At 37.9% G+C, this 24,032-nt stretch overlaps 1 protein-coding gene across 3 annotated transcripts in view; it reads left to right on the forward strand.

The window, feature by feature from the left end:
* CDK14 (cyclin dependent kinase 14) overlaps positions 1–24,032 on the forward strand; it is a 239,519-nt gene that overhangs the window by 147,288 nt on the left and 68,199 nt on the right. For 2 of the 3 annotated variants that reach the window (XM_063303604.1, XM_063303605.1), the window contains exons 9-10: positions 4,371–4,464; positions 13,421–13,484. In XM_063303604.1, coding sequence (XP_063159674.1) covers positions 4,371–4,464; positions 13,421–13,484 — 158 coding nt within the window. Of the gene's footprint in view, positions 1–4,370; positions 4,465–13,420; positions 13,485–14,927; positions 15,064–24,032 lie in introns of those variants that run through there. The other variant, XM_063303606.1, reaches the window with a different exon arrangement.

Below are 24,032 nucleotides of genomic sequence, written 5' to 3' on the forward strand. Positions count from 1 at the left end.
TTGTTTTTTATAATTCATCAGACATAAATCCTTAGTCTGGAAATTACAGTCTTTGTTTGCTATAGACGTTGAGAAATTTTTAAAAAAAGACAAAGAAATATAAATCTAACCACAGGACAATGCTGGGAAGCAGGTGGCAGTAGCTATAAGCTATTTATACACTTCATTTGTCACTGGATGGCATTGGGAAAGTAATCAAAAGCTAATGATTCATGTTCAGTATTAATATTCTCCAGCTTTCTGTGTAAATAGCCACCAGCAGTTTAAGAATATTAATGAAGGTATCCATGGCGTTAGTAGTGGTAATAACAAGCAATGGGAATCATTGTGGAATATATTATGGTGTACTAGTACTAGTCTCAGCACATAACTGAATGATATGGGATATGTAGGAGATGCTTTATTGTTTGTATGTCCCTTTTAATTATTAAGACATCGGCCACTTTCTTTTGTATGTCCAGTGTAACATCATTTTCCATGTCATTCTTGTAGCCTATCATTTGTAAGTCTACTTTCAACTCTGTCTCTGTCTCGTCAGGTAAAACTTGTTCCTCCTCCATAATATCTTTTACACACAGTCTATCCATAGAGGCAGATATTGCTGTTGATATTGTTAATATTAATTTCTGACTCCCATTTTTCAAAAATATCCTTCAATATTTCCAGTGTTAGAATATTTTGTGCCATTCTGTGACTATTAGTCAAGTTTATGTGTTCTTGTCCTTTAATTGAAATCTTTAGTTCACTCTAGTGTCCAATTTTAAAATTTTATCTTACTATTTTTTTTAAACAAAATTCAGAACAAAAGCATTTTCCCACAGGAAGGATTCCTTATAATTAATTCCAAAATATTATTTCAAATTTATCTGGACCCTTAGTCTGTTTGTAACTTTCTAAAATCAAAGTTTTAGTCAATTTTTTGCTCTTTATTTCAAAAAATATTTTTGAAGTTTTTAAGCTTGTAGTTAAAATTTTCTTTCAATAAGGTTTGAAGGCAGACTCACCTTGTGTTTTCAAACTTGTTGATCCAAAGGTTTCTAATAGCTGAAAAGTAGTTAATAAGCAATTTCTGAATGTGATTAAAAAAGGAAGTTTGTGAACTTAGTATCCTTTTAAAGGCGCCGACCATAGTTTGAGCAATATGCTATTCTTTTGTCTCCCAGTGCTCAAAATCTGCTGAGGTCTGCTGTCTTGCAGTCTCCTCACGAGGAGCAACTGTCTGGAGCACTTGTGGGCGATCTCCCATCCTCTCTTTGTCCAGAGAGGTTCAATGGGCCGGTCTACCCACTGGCTCTTCGTTGTTCCCCACGGTCGTCGGCTCTGCTTTTCATAAAGCCATATTCAGTCCACTATTTCTTCCTCCAGAAGTCCTGCAAAAACATTTCTCTGTAGTGTTAATTATGGCATCAATCTATTTAACAGGAAAATTTAGTGTATGCTAGTTATTTTTTGTATTTGAATTCTAAATATTGAAGTGCTAAATTGATCAACTTTACATACAGTACTAATCTAATGTCACTTTGAAAATTTTTATTCAGCTTCATATAATTTGTATATTTGTATATTTGTATATTGTATATTTGTTTTTGTTTTTTGCTCTGTATATTAGTTTTTGTTTTGTTTTTTTTGCTCTTTTTTCTTGGTTGTGCTTTCAAATATCTGAGATTGTGGTCTTGAAAACACAACAGAGTGTTGTATAACTTTTCAGTCTTGCATCTGGGAAAGCTCCAATGAGGAATTCCATATATAAAGCAAACTCTAGATAACAAAAAAGAAAACGGGTAGGGAACAACCCTATACATGTAATTCCAAACAAAATCAGTGAAGTCAGACTTGCTTATTGAACTAATAAATGTTACCTGCTTGATTGAGATTTTGGCTTTCAGAACATGTTCAGAGTTCATTGCAGAGAGGATGATTTGGGGATGTATGGGTCTTGTACTTGAATATTGGTAGGCTGCACTCCTTTTTTCTTGCTCCTTTCTTTTGAACACCAGTGTCACTGTTTTTAAATTGTGGGTCATAAATGAAAGGTTCTTTGGGTAGACTGGCAGTTGTTTTGCCCACTCAAGCACAAATCTATCTTTGATGTCATGGGTCCAGCCAACAAATCAGGTGGCTCAATCCACCTTCCTAATGATTCCAAGATTGAAGGATAAAGGCACTGTTTCCCATTATTTTGTAATCAGGACTTTGAATAAAAAGTAGTTCACAGAGAGCTTTTTTCCCCCTTTGGAAACAAAATATGAATTCTGTATATTCAGATCTCTTAGCATGAGGTTAATTTGCCAGATATTTAGGGGACATTCTTACACCAAAAAGTAGTGGGTTTTCACAAAATTATTTAGGTGATATTATCATTTGTTAATGTGCATCTAGAGAAATATTTTTCATAGAAATATTGATTATGATATAGTGACATCCAAATTTAACTTCACTCTGTACAAAAGCATTGCTGAAGCTAATCACTGATGGATCATGAGTTGAATATTTTGTATAAATAGTCATAGGAAATTCAAAGAAGCCTCAGGATAGTGTGGAAAATATCCAGTATATGTACATTCCAATATAAGAACATATATATGTAGAAAATCCATCAATCCATCATCTTCCTTATTCTCTAAGCACAGAATCACTTTATTTCACGTGCAGTTTGTAATGATTTGTACTATCTTCTGAAAAAATGAGAATGGCATACAGATTTGCTTCTTAAATCTGTCATTGCAATTTAAGAATTTAAAAAATTATTTATATACTAGCACACATGTTTTTATATGACTGTGTGTGTGTGTGTGTATATACACACATACATACATATACACACATACACACATGCAAACATTTGGTTAAAGTAACTTTTTTATTCCAATCTTGAGGTCTCTCTACAAGAGCATCAGTGCCATGAAACATGATACTCTGTGAGGATTACCAAAAAAAAACAAAAACCCTTCAGTTAATAGTAAACAACCACTTTGCTTCCATGACTTAGAGAAATATCTACAAAAACAGTTTATATTTTTATCCTGGTTCATATATGATTGACTCAGTAGATGGCAGCAGATGGTTGACCTTATATGAACATGGTTTGTACTTGGATAGGAGTCTTCCAGGGAATCCCATGGCTATTGACTAGATAATTTTAAAATATCTCAGAAGATCGTAGCAAAGCACTCCTATACTGCTGCCATGAATCTGTATAGGTATGACCATGAAGTCATTAGTAGTTGAGCTTAGCTTGAATGAGACTTAACCTTTTTTATAGTATTAGGAATATTCTCATTACATTGTGCTGCTCAGAGCCACAAAGTTCCAGTTGAATTGCCATACAGGCAGTCCTCGACTTATGACCGTTTGTTCAGCAACTGTTTGAAGTTACGGTGGTGCTGACCGAAGGGACTTGCAACTGGTCCCCGAAATTACTGTTGTTGTAGCACCTCTGGGATCATGTGATCAAAATTCAGGTGCCCGCCCGCACTTATTACTGCAGGGGCGCTTCACCTCCCCCCTACCCGCTTATCTTCCCCCCGTTGCTGCCCTTTTGTGTGCTCTGCACTCCACCATGTATCCCTGCTGCCCCCTGCTGCTGCCCACATCTGATCTTTGCCATCTTCTTTCTCCTCTGCTTGCCCGGGATCCAGAAGTTGGGCGAGGGTGTAGCCCTGGGATGCGCGCAATGAATGTGGCAGGGTGGCAGAGCCTCGTCTGCCAAAGAGAGCTTTCCAGGCCCATCTGGGGAGGGGATGGCAAGGTGCGGCACTCTCCATCACTGGGTGAGGAAGGAAAGCTGGCGGCGGTTCCCCAGGCAAAGGTGAAGGCTGTGTGGGAGGCACTGTTTGGGGTGGTGGCAGAACTAGAGGTAGCGGAGAGGCGCGGACTTCCTGGAGGCACAGTGTACACTCTGCAGCTCATGTCAGAAGCACTCCTGGAAAACTAGCCTGTGGGCTTCAGAGAGAGGCAGAGGTGAGCCCAGTGTCAGCAGAGCCTACCCACAGGCCCTCTGCTCACTCCCGACCCACCCTTCCTCCTGCAAAGCCTCGCGAATGGCCAGCAGCTTCCAGTGGGCTGAAGCCCACGGACCAGTTCTCCAGGGCCGCTTCAGGAGCTTGCTCTGCAGCTTGTGTTGGAAGCTGCTGGCCATTTGTGAGGCTTTGCAGGAGAAAGGCTGGGCTGAGAGCAAGCAGAGGGCTTACAGTAGGCTCTTCCAGTGCTGGGCTCACTGCCAATCCTAAAGAATCAATTCGGAGTTTTTCATAGGCATTAACAGTAATTTTTCTCACACTTATCTGCAGTCAAGAATCATTCCAGTATGACTGTTTACAGATTTAATGCTGTTTTTCCCCTGTAAGTATTTTATACTTCTTGTTTTTCAGGGGAGTTGGTTGCATTTTTGTGGAAATGATTCAAGGAGTTGCTGCTTTTCCAGGAATGAAAGATATTCAAGATCAGCTTGAAAGAATATTTCTGGTACGTTCTTCCAAACCTTTTAGTGAGTTTTGATTTTGTTACTGTGTGTCTCCCTGTCCTTATCCATAAACATTTGAAAACCAGAATTTGTTTTATATTATTAGTCCTTTTGAACAAAATGTTAGCAATGTATATTTGTATAATACATTATGACAAATTACTAAAATGATCTGCTTCAGTTATAAAAAGCAAATTAATTTAATAAGATCTTTTTTTCATTTTCTAGCGAAGAACATTTGTAGATCGTGATTCTGTAGAAGTTTTCTTATTTTCAGAAATATTTATTCTTAGTTTGAACATAATTTTGGGATTGATGGGTCATGTCTGCATCATTTTCCTTTTGCATTTACCATGCGGAATGTGAGCGTTCTATTTTATATTCTAGTTCTTTTTTTAAAAAGTAGAATTCCAGTAATTAGCATTCTGTTTTAAATTTGGACCTAACTAGATGCCATTCAAATTATTTATTATTTTTGGCTCTCTTTATTCTGAGAAAACAAAATGTTTCCACAATATGAAATCTGCAAAGCATAGCATTATATAAAATGAAGTTACAGCTTTCAAAGGAGGACATTTATTACGTAATTCCTTGGAGGAAAATGTATAAATAATCATTGAAGCTCTGATTTATAACAGTTGCAAAGGTCTGCAGGGATTAATGGAGCTGGATCATTTCCTGATGGTCCTGTGGAATTTTCCAGCTGCTAGACTTGTTGTTTCTGGTGACATCTTGGTCAGTCCCTGAAATAAGATGCAATTTGAGCAATGGATACAATTGCTGTTAAGCATCTCCTTCCTTGGTCTTCTCTGAGATGGAACTCATAAGGCTTAGAATGTGGGCAGAGTAATCTTGATTATTAATAATGGCTTAATCAGATTTAAAATGCTTACAGAAGAATTAAACTACTGTAGGTGATAGTAAGATCATAAAAAAAACAAAATGTTTTTTGATTGCTGATATATTATTGTGTTGTGCCAGTATCTTTTTATTTTTATACTTATACAATAATTTGTATGCTGCGTCTCCCCAAGACTTCGAGAGAGCTGACAACACAATATAAAATCATAATCCAATAAATTACAAAATCATAGTATCATAAAATCCCATAATACAAAAGATATTTCAGTTCTTAAACAGCAGTGAATAATTAAAAGTAGACACCCAATGAACTACTACCCCGTCATTGCTTGGCATCTTTTGCCCCAAAGTCCTTTCATAAGAAAGCCATCTTAAAAACCTTTCTGAATATTAATAAGAAGAGAACTATCCTAACCTTAAGATGCTCTAGAGCAGTGTTTCTTAAACTTTTTTCTCCCAGGACCACTTCCCACTTTTAAAGTTTATGGAGGACCCAAAAAGAGCTTTTGTACGTATGGGTTATATGAATAAATATTTACCGTATTAAAAATTAAAATTGACTCATTCACTGCTGCTACCATTTCTCATGATTGTTTGTTGGGATTATAATATTTTATTATTTTTCCATTATTTGGCAAATAATTTTGATTCCATGGAGCCCTGAGAGGGTCTTTGGAGATCCCCAGGGGTCCTAGAACCACACTTTAAGAAACACTGCTCTAGAGTAAGGTGGCATGACGACTACTCCTTAGCATGCTGTTTTGGCCACCATGTGCAAGATGGGTAGATTCCACTTGAGCAGGCACTGTTGAATACAATCAGGATGTAAGGCATAAAATGCTTCATAGGTAATTACTAGCACCTTGAATTGGGTACAGAAGCAAACTGGAAACCAGTGCCACTACCTGCTTTAATAACTCTCATCAGTCAACAGTCAATAGGTAGGTAGGTGTTTTTAGAACCAGCTGTAACTTCTGCATCTTCAAGGGCAGCTCCATGTAGAGTGAATTACAGTAGTCTTGATGCAAGATGATATGGCATGACTCACTGTCACTAGAACCTCCCATTCCAGAAAAGGCCACAATTGGCACATCAGCAAAAACTAGGCAAAGGCTCTTCTGGACTTCAGCTGCTGATTCAGCAGAATATCAAGTCTATGACAACTTCGAGATGGTATACCATCTTCCTTAGAGGATATGCAATCGCATCTAAAGCTACAAATGGTAATAACCTGAAGCTACACATCTTCTGGACAAACAGCAATTCTGTCTTTCTGGAATTCAATCTGAGCTTGTTATGTCCTATAACAGCCTCCAGTATTAGAGATATACAGGGCTTCAGATCTAAAACCAAAAGATCCAATATGGTGGGCATGTGTGTATATGCTGCACCTGTTGGTAAAGAATCTGCATCTTATCATGGACTCACCTGGTAGAAACACAATCAAAGAAGCATACATACTTGAGTTACGTAGGTGCCAACAGTGTGCCCGCAATTACTCTGAAATACCCTGTCGGGTAGATAATCCATTTCATTCAGGGTCTTCAGTAGCTGTCACCCCACCAGCTTCTCCATAATCTTCCCCAATAAGAGATTGATTTATTGATTTTAATTATTTATTTAATGAGCCACTCAACTCCTAATCACCTCTGGGTGGAAGGTGGGTTTAATCCTTCATGGCTGGATTAAAGAATGGCCTCCATCAAGGCAATGGCAACCCTTCTCTCTCAGAGATGCATTCACCACTTTTTGAGTCCAGCTATCCTCCCTTCCCTGGCAGCTGAAATCAACCAGGAGAGGCAAAAATCCAGCCACATGTGGCAGAGCTAATCCCATCAAGAACCCCTTTAATTTCTTTGAAATCCAAAGGTTCAAATGAATGTCAGGTAATCTTGTAAACATCACCCTCATTAGATTCTGCCTGGCTGACATCTACCACTAAATAAATGTGAGTGACTTGGTCTGCAACAGACCTATCAAAGAAGCCTGAAACTATTATTTCTTCTGACCCTTCATTCCCCACCCTCCAGACCACATTCTGCAGATGCAATAAGGAAAGAGATTATTGATGATTCACCACTCTTGCTGCCATTGTTTACCTATGTTTAATCATATTTCTTCCTTCCTTTTACCAATATCTCTGAGGCATCTCTTCCACTACATAATCTCCTGGTACTCCAATTCACATTGGGGTTCAATAAATCAGGGTTCCTCAGAAGAGCAAGTGGGTGGTATCTTCCCCATGCCCCAGTGTTGGCAGAAACAAAGAGTGTTGCAAATTAGTTGTGGAACAACAGAAGGAATTCTTGGGTGCAACTATCTTTTTCTGCTTGGCTTTTGGTCTATTGTAGTTTCAGAGGTGAAATTGCCTTGGTTATTGCAATGAATAACTTAAGCTATGAGGTAGACATGGAGTTTGAAACAGTATTTATTTTTCTGGATGGCTAAACATTATTTTATATCTTTGACCATTGTATAATGGGCCTTTCAGGAGTACGGTAGGTATTGGAGCATTGTACTGAAGCATCTTTGTTCATTCCCCTTGGAAATACCCAATTAGTTCTCATTTACATTTATTTCTAGAAAGACAGTGGAAACCTTGGGGCATTATTTGACTGCTATGAAGAACTGGATAGGTTATAATGAGCTGAAACTTAATCCAGACCAGATGGAAATACAGGTGGTGGCTGGACCATTTGATTCAGATTTAGAGTGGATGGTCTTATGCTTATTTTAAAAATTTAGGTCCACAGAGTGTGGAGACGTACGTTGACTCCTACTGGATGTATAAGTAACACTGATGCATCTTTTTCCAACTTTGGCTGACACCAGCTGTGACCCTTCCTACAGCAAATAGACCTCACTATAGTCATTCATGCTTGAGTTAGGTTATTAGCATTCATCATATAGAATGCTTCTTCGTTCACAGTAACAAAGCTTCATTACACTATGATTCTGAATTCAATCAAGCCTTAGTTGTTTAGGAAGGCATTCAGATTTTTAAAACTGTTATTTTAAATCCATTGATACTGCACTGTGTGCTTAGGTTTTCTGGACTTTTTACAAGTCCTTTCTGTGATTTTGGAACCAAGTGAGAAAAACACAAAATGACTTTAAACCATTTTATGATAACACCCTAAACCTGTGGCCTTTCTAAAATTTTCAGATTCCTTTCCTAGAGATAGCTGGGAGGTTCATAAAATTTTAATAAAAATTTCTCCACTTTATCCTCAAGGGGAGGGAGGAACGTGAATCCCTCCCTATTCCTTTTTCTCGATTAGAATATCTTTTCAGGATGAACACTGCCTCCTTCTCTAAAATATAGCATGTTTCTTCCATAGAACCATCTCTGACCCATATGTGCATTTTATAACAATTGGACATCCTTTTCCCCTAAAATGGAAGTTCTTCTATTTGGATTCCCAAACTGAAAAACCAACCTTATACAGTTTCCTGAAACCTGTCACATAAAACTTAGTAAGCCTGATCCTCTGGACTTTGGTAGAAGTGATCTAGTCATAAGAGGTTAGAATTCCTGATAATTTCAGGCAAAGTTGTACCTACTTGTTTATTTATAGTGATAATCAACAGGAATTACAAATATTGGGATTTCTACATTCAGATTTGTGAATACTTCTTCAGCCTCCTTGACTCATCTGACTATACTTTCTTTTTAGGCTATTTTTAATTAAAACAAAATGAAATAAGTTCCACATAAATCCATCAATAATCTTAAAAAATAAAAGTGCAAATAGCTGCAGCATAATGTTTTGAAACTACCTATCCAGAGAAAGAATGACCAAAATAAGATGTGGTGGTAAAAAGCATCCTGAAGGTTAAATAAGTTGGCAGAAGCTTCCTTTTTCATCAGCTGTCACTTCTGGACGTGCCACACCCATGATGGTAACTGTTTTGTGAATAAGCAAATACCCCTCTACCAAGAAACCAAAAGTAACTACAATTTTAAAATGCCAAATCTGTTCTGTTGTTAAAAAGGAGTTTCTTCAGGCTTTGAAACTATGTTCTGTGTGGCTTGTCCTAAGGAATTAAGAGCTAAGAACTGCGAAGCAGATTTCAAAGAAGGAAGGTAGGTAAGTAGGTATATGAACAACAGAGCTGGTAATCTTGTGACTCAACAGAAGCTGAGGTTCTTTTTCCCCCCTGGCTTGTTCATGCAGTGGTAGTTAAAAGACCAGAAATACTGATGGGATTTTTAACAAGTACAGTCTGTAAATGTATCAATAATATCAAAACCATGTCTTCAAAACATCTATTAAATCAAAGGAAACAAATCAAATTTATTTTGATATTATGTAGGAAATCAGAAAGAAAAATTTGAAAATGATTTTTTAAAAAAAAGCTAAATTAATAACTTGGTACCTACCTAGGTCAAGGAACAATTCCTAGTTAAAATGCAGCTTCTCCAACGATATGTTCCATTCTGTGCCAGTTGAACTAAATTGAATTTAGCATCATTTATCCCAACACTTAACATTTAGATTGGATGAAAAAATTACTTAAAGCATTCCTGGTTTGAGACCAGAGTAATGAAATGTAGAATGATCATGTTCTGTGTGATGGAGTTTATATCAGTAGAGTTGCACTCAGTTCCTTTTTTAATAATTCAGGTGAATGTAATAGTTTTAAATGTTTATTAGAGATTATAATTAGACACTCACAGTGTTTTTCTTGGTTGTCTCCACAAATACTATCATTAAAAAAAGTGGCAACTTTCTGCCCTGAACACCTCCCTGAGCCTTTACTGTGATAATTATGACTAAAAAGGTTTATGGATGTCAGGATAGGAGGTGAGAAGGGGTGATTGAGGAGGTTCAACAGCTCAGTCTGTTCCACATGCTGCCAGTTCCCTATTAAAACTCTATAGATGCTATCATGTTCACCCATTAACCATTTTAACATTGACTCTACACCTTTTCAAACTGAATACTGCTCAGTTCTTTTTGCTTTTCTCCAGTGATTTGTCCTAAAGCTGCTTTGCACATTTTTAAAGTTATGCACAAATAGCCTGGGTCCATTTTGCTTCAAGTGGACCGTAATTCAGAATTAATAGTTTCCTATGAGATCGGGTGTAAGCCAATATGCATATTTTATGAAATGCCCAAGTACAAAAGATTGACCCTTTTTGGTATGCTGCACCATCATAGTTCAGTTTGCTTGTCTGATACTTTTAGCATTCTGCATATCTTTCCTGGCACTAAATGTATTATGACTGGAGAGTATAATGGAGCCTTATTTATTATCTCTCACAGAAGCTAAGGCTTACATCAAAAGAAGAAAGAGAGAGCTGTGCACAATTAATTTCCTAAATATTAATCTTCATAATAAATTGCAAAGCCTCATGTCCAACAAAAAGGAGTATCAAAGTATACATGCAGTTGTTACAAGAGATTCTGGCTTGGTTTGCCCATAATCCACTTAATGCTAAGCTAGAATTTTTTCCTAATTCAATTTTGTGTTACGATTTTAACATGTAGTTTTGGCAACAAAATCAATCTGAAGTCATGGTTTGAAAGTAGTTTACAAAATGTTGCTTACTTTAACCATATGTTGTGGTTCATTCTGAACCCATTTCATAAGAACCAAGAAGAAACTGTACCGAGCATAGTTTCTGTTCAGCTGGAAGACAGCTATAAATATAGGGATGGTGGAGAATGCTGCTAAGTTCACTTTTTAAGTGGGGATTTCCTGGGCTAATATGTGGATCAGAAGATAGTTCACTGTGGTCTCTGGGCTCTGCACCTGCAGAATAGCCTGTTTGGACTGTTCTTGAGCCTAGGAATTATTGAAACAACTATTTTCATTTCTGATCTGAAGGTAGGTAGTGTCTTTTAAGGAGTCTATCAGCATCAAATGTTTTGAATGGCATTGGTGAGTGTTCATTTGGTTTTAAAGGTTTTCAGAAATTGCCGAAACCGTAGCAGCAAGCTTCCTATGTCCAATAGGCTTGCTTTGTGCTTCTTTGGCTTGGTGAAAGTCATATGGTAGAGATCTGCCTACATTGTTAGACCTTTATGAAACAGACCATGTCTCTCTGGAGCTGTCTCTTAGCACAGTGTCCCTTAGGAGAGTCCTTTTAGTGACATCTAAACTGTCCTTAAAAGAGCTTATTTGCTGGTTGCAGATTCTTCCCGTGGCTAATCAAAACTATCTGTAGGGGGAAAACAAGGGAAGGAGCTACTTGTACCATGATCAGGCTCAGCTCAAACAAGTTTGCTCACTCTTGTACAATCCACAGTTGACCATTTAGAGCATCAAAGTTACTGGTAAATAATTAGTTCTTATCTTCAGATTGAACATTTCTTCAAAGAACAAATGCTTAGTTTAGTGAAAGTTGCATATAAAAAAAGATACAAACTTTTCTCCGGTTTTAAAAAATCAAATTAGAGAAATGTGTTAGATGGATGCTATTATGTGGCACTCAGTGCAAAGTACTCAGTAACCTCGAGCATCTGCTAACTTTCTGTTCTTAATGATGAAGATTGATTGATCTGGTCGGCCTCTAGATCCTTGAAAAAATGTATGTCTGATTGACAGCAAAATGCATATATTTTTAGTGAATCATCTAACAAGTACAAGAGGATGGCAATGGAACAGAGCAACCTGGAATTTCTTTGAAGTTTTATTTTACTTTCTTTCTTGGATCCAATTCTTAAATTATCTTTTGAAGAGGTAAAATAATTACTTGGAGAAGCCCTCTAAGTGAGATCTGGCAACAGCTGCTTTATTTTCTCCACCCCATGTTCTATTTATTGCTTCGTTGTTCACACTGAAGCTGATACTACCTTTTTAATTGGATTTGTACCTGTGTGAAATCTTGAAAAAAACTGAGAACTGTTGGTTCCTCCAGAGAATGTAGCTATTGAACCAGTGTCAGGTAGCCTACAAAACCTAAGGAAATTGTTGTAGGTTTGAACCGATTATACTTAGCAAGGTCAGTTGCAACTTTTGTTGATTCCACATTGGTAAACTGTAGTCAATTCATCTCACATGCATATATATTTACACAGATAGTTGTCCATGTCCACTATAGATCATCTTTGTTTTATTCTTTTTATTGTAAATTGCTTTTCACAGATAATTGTGGGAAGATTAAAAACTAATTTCAAAATGCAAAATTAGCTTCTAGAAAGTAGCTTAATTTTGTAATTTTTGTGACTGATGGAATAAGCTATTGTGTACGAAAGCTTGTAGCTTGGTACTTTTTTTTTTAATATAGCTATAGGACTTCATTTTTCATAAGGAAGTTAGGTTTTTTCTTTACTTTGATATTAGCCTGTCTAAAGCCATATTGTCTTCTAAGGAAGACAACCCTGAATTTAATGCACATGCATGCACAAACTGCCAATAGAGGTTTGCTTGCCTCCATTGTTGTATTTTCAACAAATCTAAGATGATCCTCCCATTTTAGAGAGTAAATTATTTAGGGAAAAACCTAGTGTTGTTTTGAGAAAATACAGTAATAAGCTGCTGTAAGAGTAGAGGACTTTCTGAGTTAAATCTTCTGCTTCCATCTGCTGGGCATACTAAATATTGCATGGTTAAAAGGCTGTAAAATAATCTGCCTTTCTGTGCACACAGCATTCAGTTCAAATGAATTGAGTAATTGAGAAATTCATGATGTTATTTATGCAGGGCCGCAACTAGGGTCTATGTCACCTGGGGCAAACATGGATTCCACGCCCATTTTGGCAACCCCCCCCCCCCCAGCGCTCATTTTGGTGCCCCACCCAGCACGGTGCCCTGGGCACATGCCTCACTTGCCCCCACTTAGTTGCGGCCCTGTATTTATGTGTTCACTTTGGTATGTAAACTCTTCATTTTTGAATTAGTAGCAGCAAACTTCTTTTAATTAGGCAAATATAGGAGTAATATCTTTTTCTGAGTATAAATATTTTGTGAACAAAAGTCATAAAGTTTAAGTGATTGGCTTTTATAAATTATTTAAATTGTATATAAATGAATTGTATATAAGCTTAAGAAAATTAATTCTGTGTCTCAGTTAACCTCTTTTCTTAATTCACGTTGAAAATGCTTCTTAATAAGTGATCATCTATGTTTTTCTTTGGTTTCATATAGGTTCTGGGAACCCCAAACGAAGAGTCATGGCCTGGAGTTCATTCTCTACCACATTTCAAGCCAGGTTGGTTTTGCAACTATGCTATTAGAGTCATAAATGTTATTTTGAAGAGATACTAGTATTATGAACAGAAATGCCATTTCAAGGTTTAGTGTGTTAGCAGGAAAAAGTCACTGCAAAATGCAGATGATGATTTCTCATAAACATGAAGTTAAATTGTACGAACATTGCAATTTAATATTGGATCTGTGTTCTTTTCTTTGTAAATTTAGTAGAATTGTTAATATACTGAAATCATTCTTTACTTGAAATTTATATATGCTTTTAGGGTGCATGTATCTAGTGTATATGTATATTTGGTAAGAAAAAACAGAAAGACGCTTCCTTCAACAGCCTGTGCTGCCTTGCCATCGATATTCTATCCAATAACTTCAACTAATGAGACCGCTGGATTTGTATCATCTACTTCTTCCCTCTAAATTTTTCCCTCCTCCCAAATTGTTATACTCAGCCAGTCTGTAAATATCTCAATTCCTATATTATCTCTGCAAGATATCTAGGTCCTGGGAGACTTTTAATACTGATTGGGAACATCACACTGCTTTTCTTACCCCATTTTGGCATCTCTGTTATCAGAGAAACCAAAATGCAGTCTTATTCTTTTTTAGGAACTGTAATGGGGGCTGAAGTGTCTCGGGTCAATGTTTTAGAGCTGTAAACGAAGAATGTACATAACCAATCAATATGTTGTCCTAAAGAAAACAGTTAGGTACTGTATTTTCTGAAATAGTGTTTTCTGAAATAGTGAATTGGATATGGATACTTTAATCTCTGAAACTGGTATCCAGATTTTTTAAAAAATCAACTGTTATAACATTGCTTTTTGAATTATTGTACTGAATACCAGTGTTGCATCAGTATAACTAGGATGTACGAAGTGGGAATGTAGCATAAAAAGCAGACAGATGGCTAATAAGCAAGAGAAAATTATTATTTGTACTATTATCCACATTTATATTATTTGCTGATATACTTTTCTTTGTTCGTTTTTTTAGACACTGCCTAACTTCTAGGGGCAATATCCAGAAATACACTAAATATTGAATAATTTAGATATGTTCACTAGATAAGCAAAAAATCATTCTAAACAAAACTTGCAGTGTTTAGTTATATCTTTCATTCTATAGAAATTAATATAATTATTCCATATTTTCCCCAAATGTCATTGAATTTAATGTTTCTTCCCACACCTTGTCTTTTGCTTCTGTTGAAATGTTAATAATTACTTTTCCTAAAGGACTGCCTTTTTGTTGAAGAATATTAATAAAATATTGATGGTTATTATTTTTATAACCTCAGAAAATCCATAGAATATGGTATGGTATTGGGTTTGAAATCTGGCTTGTGTAATCATTGTGATCCATGGTTTTGCTCTTCTTGCTTCCAAAAATTATTTTCAAAACTCATTGAGCCAGTTATTCTCTCTCAACCCAACCTACCACACAGGGTTGCTGCAGGGAAAAACTGGAGGAGGAAATGCTAAGTATGCTGCCTTGGTCTCCTGAAGGAAAACTGGGATATAAACCTAATTAAATAAATAAGGTATAACATTGTACTGTGTTATTTCTTTCTGATTTTTTTTAAAATCACTCATCCTCCCCAAGGAGGATAAAAAGGCCTTTTAAAATTATATAAATCTGAGGTTATGGTACTTTGCATCTTTTCCCAGAAATATTAAATTCCTGGGAACATTAAAATAACTGTCCTTTAAAAATAAAATTATAATTGGAAAAATATGAAGTTCATTTGGAAGGAAACTTTGTAGCTTTCTAAGACTACTGTTTAGTTGTGTGAGAAGGTGTGATGGTATTTCTAGATGACTACGTTCATATACTTTCACATGTACTTGATCTAAGAAGAGAAAAAAATATTTTGACACTAGGTGGCAGTCAAGAAACAATTCTGATCTGATTTTGTTTAAAGGGGCTATACTGCATAGTGTGTGTGTGTGTGTGTGTGCATGTACTTTACTTGTTTTGTTTTGTTTTGTTTTGTTGAAGACCTTTAAAAACAAAATTAAAATGAAATGTTAACTTTTTGAAGTGGTTGTATACTTCAAAACTTCAGTACTTTGCCAGTCGTCAATTGAACCTAGCTTTGAAACAGTGATCTTTGAAAGTTAAGATCTTAATGAAAAGTGAAGTTACCATTCTTTTATTGGAAGTAATATTGTTATCTATTTATAATCCTAAATAATACAATTAGTAAAAATTCATATTTATATGTCCCATGTTTTTTCAAAAGTACCAAATACCTTGGAATTCCCTTGACAGGACCAGACTCCTGCCATACAAATGCTGCTATTTTTAAATTGACCTGCTAATAAGGCTGTACAGGCCTGAGACTGCTAGCAGCTAATCTGCCATCCACAGTGGGACACTTAAGTGCTTGGTCCTAGAATCCACTCAAAGAGGCTACTAGAGCAACCGCTACTACTTTCAAAGCCCAGGATGCCTTGTTCAATGCAGCAGTGTGCATGTTTGATACCCCTTAGCAGCCTGATAAGATGGAGGGCAGGTCTGAAAGGTTGGGGAGAGAGATGAAAGGAGAATTGCTGTTCTTCTGCAGCACTTAGCATTGTCTTCTTTCTTCAGTATTTCTGTGTGCGATCATATGTGTGTAATGTTTTTGTGGTATGAATAGGTATGTATGTACATGTGTTCCAAACCCACCACTCACCACAGCATGCAACCTGAGAGGCCAAAAAGGTTGGCTCCAACTAAGGGCTTACTAGTTTATATGCCCATTGCATTACAAATAATTACTGGCAATCTAATTGAATATTTGCAGCACACCTTGACACCTTAATTGACCAGACTGTCACCAGACAGAGTCCTGCTGGTCGCAGCATATTATTTGCAGCATTTATTGTAATTTAATTAAAATACTTTCATCTTAATGTTATTAACATCCTGATTTTAGAAATTCCTCCTCCCTTGCCCAATGTGATTCAATATAACATGATGCTTAGGCGTTTTCCATTCTGGTAAAGTACATAATACGGTTGCTCTGCACAGAAACTATACTAAGACCTGGTTGGTTTCAAAGAAGTTCTCCTACAATCAGTGCAACATCTCTAATACAGCATTTAACAAAAACAAAACAAAACTTGTTTTCTCATCAAAGAGGAAGAACAACACACTTGAATTTCCTTGTGTTAAGTTTGTTCTACCAGACAAAACACCATTTTCTTATTATGTTACCACTTATTATGACACCACTGCTGTGTGAGCTGCATTGGGTACCAGTTTGCTTTGAGGTCCAATTCAAGGTGTTGGTTATCACCTTTAAAGCCCTACATGGCATGGGGCCAGGCTACCTGAGGGACCGCCTCATCTCCCTAACATCGACCCGCCCCACCCGGTCATGCAGAGAGGACCGCGCCGGTAAAGGAATTCCACCTGGTGGGGTCCAGGAGGCGGGCCTTCTCTGCAGTGGTACCCGCCCTCTGGAATATTCTGCCCCCAGAGGTGAGACAGATCCATTCGCTTCCAGAAGAACCTAAAAACCTGGTCCTGCCACCTTGCTTGGAGTGGGAGGGGCACCAGTTCATCTTGCGGGTGGCTATTATAGATCTCTCCCCAACTAACAAGATCTGCGCTGCTGGATTTTATATTTTATATTTATTTTATTTTTATAGAGTTATTTTATATTGTGATTTATGTGTTTTAATTCTGATTGTAAACCGCCCAGAGTCCCCTTTTTGGGAGAGAAGGGCGGTGATAGAAATTCGAAGTATAAATAAAATAAATAAATAAATGTTATTCCAGAACATGCTTCTCTTCTTTCTACAACTAATACAGATTTGTAGTTTTCTCCTTATAGTGTTGGTCCATTTTATAAGATGGTAAGCATATAATGCCAATGGATTTTTCTGTTTCTATGATTTACAAAAACCAGTAGAAAGGTGCTAGATTCTAGGTCCATAAAGCAATTAGTGCTATTAATTAGCAATTTTGTTATTTAGTTGCTCTGGGTTGTGTAATATTCCAAAATAGTTGGTGCTTTGGTATTGGTGGTGCTTCGGTATATATTCCAAAATAGTTGGTGCTTTGGTATTGGTGGTGCTTCGGTATATATTCCAAAATAGTTGGTGCTTTGGTATTGGTGGTGCTTTGGTATTTTATCTAAGATTTAGCAAGTCATTTTCAGTTAGCATTATGATCTCAGAACTGTACGATTTAAGTGAAATCTGACAATATGATGATTTGGTTCTCAGATTCCAAATTGGAGACCTTCACACCTTGTTGTTGTTTATTCGTTTAGTCGCTTCCGACTCTTCGTGACTTCATGGACCAGCCCATGCCAGAGCTTCCTGTCGCTCGTCAACACCCACAGCTCCCCCAGGGACCAGTCCATCACCTCTAGAATATCATCCATCCACCTTGCCCTTGGTCGGCCCCTCTTCCTTTTGCCCTCCACTCTCTCCAGCATCAGCATCTTTTCCTGGGTGTCCTGTCTTCTCATTATGTGGCCAAAGTATTTCAGTTTTGCCTTTAATATCATTCCCTCAAGTGAGCAGTCTGGCTTTATTTCCTGGAGGATGGACTGGTTTGATCTCCTTGCAGTCCAAGGCACTCTCAGAAGTTTCCTCCAACACCACAGTTCAAAAGCATCTAACTTCCTTCACTCAGCCTTCCTTATGGTCCAGCTCTCGCAGCCATATGTTACTACAGGGAACACCATTGCTTTAACTATGCGGGCCTTTGTTGTCAGTGTGATGTCTCTGCTCTTAACTATTTTATCGAGATTTGTCATTGCTCTTCTCCGAAGGATTAAGTGTCTTCTGATTTCCTGACTGCAGTCAGCATCTGCAGTAATCTTTGCACCTAGGAATACAAAGTCTTTCACTGCTTCTACATTTTCTCCCTCTATTTGCCAGTTATCAATCAAGCTGGTTGCCATAATCTTGGTTTTTTTGAGGTTTAGCTGCAAGCCAGCTTTTGCACTCTCTTCTTTCACCTTGATCATAAGGCTCCTCAGTTCCTCTTTGCTTTCAGCCATCAAAGTGGTATCATCTGCATATCTGAGATTGTTAATGTTTCTTCCAGTGATTTTAACCCCAGCCTTGGATTTCTCAAGCCCAACATGTCGCATGATGTGTTCTGCATACAAGTTGAATAGGCAGGGTGAGAGTATACAGCCCTGCCATACTCCTTTCCCAATATTAAACCAGTCTGTTCTTCCGTGGTCTGTTCTTACTGTTGCTATTTGGTCATTATACAGATTCTTCGGGAGGTATACAAGATAACTTGGTATCCCCATAGCACTAAGAACTTGGCACAATTTGTTATGGTCCACACAGTCAAAGGCTTTAGAATAGTCAATAAAACAGAAATAGATGTTTTTCTGAAACTCCCTGGCTTTTTCCATTATCCAGTGGATATTGGCAATTTGGTCCCTAGTAGCTCTGCCTTTTCTAAACCCAGCTTGTGCATCTGGCAATTCTCGCTCCATGAATTGCTGAAGTCTACCTTGCAGGATCTTGAGCATTACCTTACTAGCATGTGAAATGAATGCCACTGTTCGATAGTTTGAACATTCTTTAGTGTTCCCCTTTTTTGGTATGGGGATATAAGTTGATTTTTTCCAGTCTGATGGCCATTCTTGTCTTTTCCAAATTTGCTGGCATATAGCATGCATTACCTTGACAGCATCACCTCGCAAGATTTTGAACAGTTCAGCTGGGATGCCGTCGTCTGCTGCTGCCTTGTTATTAGCAATGCTTCTTAAGGCCCATTCAACCTCACTCTTCAGGATGTCTGGCTCTAGCTCACTGACCACACCATCAAAGCTATCCGTGATATTGTTATCCTTCCTATACAGGTCTTCTGTATATTCTTGCCACCTTTTCTTGATCTCTTCTTCTTCTTCTGTTAGGTCCTTGCCCTCTTTGTTTTTGATCATACCCATTTTGGCCTGGAATTTACCTCCGATGGTTCTAATTTTCTGGAAGAGGTCTCTTGTCCTTCCTATTCTATTGTTGTCTTCCACTTCCACGCGTTGCTTGTTTAAAAATAATTCCTTATCTCTTCTGGCTAACCTCTGGAATTTTGCATTTAATTTGGCATATCTCCCCCTATCACTGTTGCCTTTTGCTTTCCTTCTTTCTTGGGCTACTTCTAGTGTCTCAGCAGACAGCCATTTTGCCTTCTTGTTTTTTTCTTTCTTTGGGATGTATTTTGTTGCCACCTCCTGAACAATGTTGTGAACTTCTGTCCATAGTTCTTCCAGGACCCTATCTACTAAGTCCAGTCCCTTAAATCGATTCTTCACCTCCACTGCATATTCCTTAGGAATATTAGTGAGCTCATATCTAGCTGATCTGTGGGTCTTCCCTAATCTCTTTAGTCTGATCCTAAATTGTGCAATAAGAAGTTCGTGATCTGAACTACAGTCAGCTCCAGGTCTTGTTTTTACCGACTGTATAGATGTCCGCCACCTTTGGCTGCAAAGGATGTAGTCAATCTGATTTCGGTGTTGTCCATCTGGTGAAGTCCATGTATAAAGCCGTCTCTTAGGTTGTTGGAAGAGAGTGTTTGTTATGCAGAGTGAGTTGTCTTGGCAAAATTCTATCAGCCTATGTCCTGCTTCATTTTGTTCTCCCAGGCCATGCTTACCTGTAATTCCAGGTGTCATTTGACTGCCCACCTTGGCATTCCAGTCTCCTGTAATGAAAATAACATCTCTTTTAGGCGTGTTGTCCAGTAGGTGCTGCAGATCCTCATAGAACTGCTCTACTTCAGCTTCTTCAGCATCTGTGGTTGGGGCGTATATTTGGATCACTGTGATGTTAGATGGCTTGCCCTGAATTCGAATTGAGATCATTCTATTGTTTTTTGGATTGTATCCAAGCACTGCTTTAGCCACTTTGCTATTAATTATGAAGGCTACTCCATTTCTTCTGTGGTCCTCTTGTCCACAGTAGTAATATATAACATATACAGCATTAGCACATGTAGCCACTGCTATAAATAGTAAGCTTTTAAATAGAAAAAAAAAGCCAAGTGGAATGTTTCAAATATCCTTACTCAAACATGTTTCCCTTCTCACACACTTTCCTGATCATACATAACCATATGTAAACAACAATAGTATAATGTTTCTAGATTAGTACAGAAACTCCAAATAGTAAAAGAATAGAATGCAATTGTATTGTTTCACCTAAAAACTATTTTCTCACTTTACACTAACACCTGTTTCTGGTGACCATCCATCCATCCATTTCATAATCCTACATAAAAATCCAATTTATTGTTTTCTCCTTCCTTATCAGGGAAAGCAACTAGAAAAAAAGGAAGCCGTTACTAAAAGAGTGTAGGGATTATGAATAAACCTTTATTCAGGAGGATTGAGAGAAGAGAGCTAACAGAAAGTGTTTTGTGGAGAAAATGCAAGAAAGGAGGAATGTTTAAGTCTGTTCTGTTGTATATAAAAAAATAGGATGGTGGGATAGTTCAGTGGTAGTGGTATTATTTTTCATTCCTGCCATTTTCCACTGGTAAGAGATCTAGTGATATAGAGTGATTTGAAGATTTTAAATATAACAGCTTCTCAAGAATGAGAGATAGCCAAAATCAACAGCAGTGCTTTGATGTCTGTGAATCAGTTCTTGCTTGATTCAACAAATTCTGGTTAAAACAAACAATACCTTACTGTTATAATCAAATGCCCCAATATAGAATGTTTCCATTATAAATTCAGGTAGTCAGTCAAGCTAATTTCAAAATCCCTATGTAAGAAATCACTTCAGTCTTCTGATAAAAATTTCTCTCTCTGTTACCTGAAGTCTGCTGCTTGGGAAAAAGAGATGAGAGTGACAAAAAGGGGGAAATGGTGTGTCAAGGAAGAAATTGCAGTTCTTTCGCCCATTTTTAACTCTAGCCCTACCCATCATGTGATCATAGATTACCAGTGAGAAAATTTGGTGCCTGATGGGGGAAAAGGTAGCTTAGTAGTAGCACAGTGTAGTATAGTTAGGGTATTGGAAACACAGGATCAACTCTCAGAGTTGTCCTTAGACCAATCGCTCTGCTAGAGACAGAGACAGACCATCGCTGTCTCACATGGCTATACTTATAAATATATGCTGCTTTGAGCTCTGGCAGCATGCATAAAACAATAATGTAAATGATATTACCGACTATACTGAAGCAAGCATTGCTACCGTGCAAGAGATGTGCACAATTCTCTTCTTTAGTAATCATGAAAGAATTGTATCCTTTCCTTCTACATAGAGAAAATAGAACATAATAGGAACTGAATGCTTTATACTAGTGGTTTCGGAAGTATGTACAAAAAAGAACTTTTGTTTCTTGGTCTATTATTATGGGCAAAGAAACAAGTCATTACTGTAATTGCAGGTTATTGTTATCCAAAGAAAGACATGAATAATATACCTCCCAGTTTGTTTCGACATATATATCTGATTTCAATTTGAAATTAATTTATCAAGGATATAAAATCAAAGAACAAAACGTTCATGGAGTGGAAAATTATCAGTCTTCATTATTCAAGATATCTTCTATACTATACTATACTATACTATACTATACTATACTATACTATACTATACTATACTATACTAATACTTATACTATATTTCATTATACTATATTATATTTATTTAAAGGGCTTTTTGGCCAACCAGCTTTATGAACCATAAATCTGGACTGTTCACTCTCTCTTACACACACAGTAAAAACTTAAAAGGCAATAAAACCAGCATCAAAAATTCCCGGCATCCCAAAAACAAACTATGTCTGTCACTATGCGTAAGTTGGGCGGCTATATAAATTTGTTAATAAATAAACAAACACTTCCCCATACAGCAGCATTCAGGTTTACTGAGCTCTAGCCTCACCCTCACCCAGCATTTGGTGGAAGAGCCAACTTTTCAAGGCCTTCAAGAACACTAGCAGGGTAAAGGCCTGCCTGATCTTAAGAGCAAGGCTAGGGCTGCTACAGAGAAGGCACACCTCCAAGGACCCCCCCCCCCCGATGACAACATTTAAAGGAAGGGACCCTGGAGTGCATCCATCCTATCTGACCTGGTAAAATGGGCAGATACCCTTAGGGAGAGGTGGTCCTGTAAGTAATTTGGCCTATGCAATTCAGGGCTTTAAAGATTATAATAAGTGCCTTGAACTGTACCCAGAAAGAAACCGGAAGGCTGTGCAATCTGCCAGTGTACTAAGGGCAAAGTCTGGGGTGCCCAGAATTGTACATGCCACTGCATTCTGGACTAGTTGTAACTTCAGAATGGTCTTGAAGGGCAGCCCCATGTGGAGCCTGTTGCAGTAATCCAGCTTGGAAGTGACCAGGGCATGAGTGATGGTGAGCAAGGCCTCCCAGTTCAGGTATGGGTGCACTTGGCAGACAAGATAAATGGTGTGCAAAGGCCCCTCATAGCCCCAGTTGCCATATGCCACTATCAAGCAGGAGCTGCAAGTCCAGGAAGACCCCCAAATTGCACCCAAGTTCTGTGTGGAGGAGTGTAACCCCAGTAAGAGTCAAAGATGACACCTCACCAGATCCATGGGGGCCAAAAACCTAGTGCCACTCACTCTTGTAGGGTTGAGTCAGAGCCACTTCCTTCTCATCCAGGCACTGGGTCAACATCTGAGCAGCATTGTGTGGCCGGCCAGGGGCGGAGAAGTATAACTCCACCCCATGTTGTTGGATTACTTCCCCCAGCAGTCTCATGTACTGTAGATTTTAAAGAGGAGTGGCAGGATCCTAGGGCTAGACTTCTCTTCCCTCCCCCCACCATGTTGATTGGAGCCTCCTTCCTCTGGTCATGGAGGAAGGAGGAAAACCAGTGCAAATAGTCCTCTCCATTCTGGGCCCCCAAAACCAGTCCAAAACCGTAGTCATTGTCCTGTCTCAAGGCCGTGCACAACCTCTCATCCCAAACACAGAGAGATGGTTGCAAACTATACTGGTAAGTTTGTGATGTAAATAAACAAGCGGCAGAGGAAATGTGAGTGCAAATGGACACAAATAAATGATAGAGAAGTTCCCAAAAGTTCAGCAAGCTTGCATTAAGAGAGTTCCAGTCCAAAACAGACACAAGGGATGGATGTTAATGTCCTCCAACCCCATGATCACAATGTCATTGCCTTGAGACAAAAACCAGATCTAATGGTTTACCCTCCAGTGTGAGTCAGGCCCTTAATAAGTTTGACCAAGTCCAAATGCCTCTGAAATTGAACAGGAAGATGAACTGTGCTGTAATTTGTCACTATAGGAATAAAAACCTGGAATATAGGGCCTTCAGTCTGATCTAGCATGCATCTTGTAGTATGGTGTTCTTAACGTATGTTTGCTAAAGAACTCCATATTACAAGATACAGGCTGGATCACTGTGTCTCTGTAAAGTGTGTTTAATAGTGTGCAAGATCTTTAAAACACTGGTTTACAATTTGGCAGATAGATTAAATTACTGAATAATATTATTTAATAGTATTAAATATTCCGTAATTTCCAATATAGTTTCCATGTAGTCACTTTGAATAAAACATTTTTAGAAACTGGGTTCAAGGTATCTGA

The sequence above is a fragment of the Candoia aspera genome, chromosome 4, assembly GCF_035149785.1.
Source record: "Candoia aspera isolate rCanAsp1 chromosome 4, rCanAsp1.hap2, whole genome shotgun sequence".
Classification (NCBI taxonomy): domain Eukaryota; kingdom Metazoa; phylum Chordata; class Lepidosauria; order Squamata; family Boidae; genus Candoia; species Candoia aspera.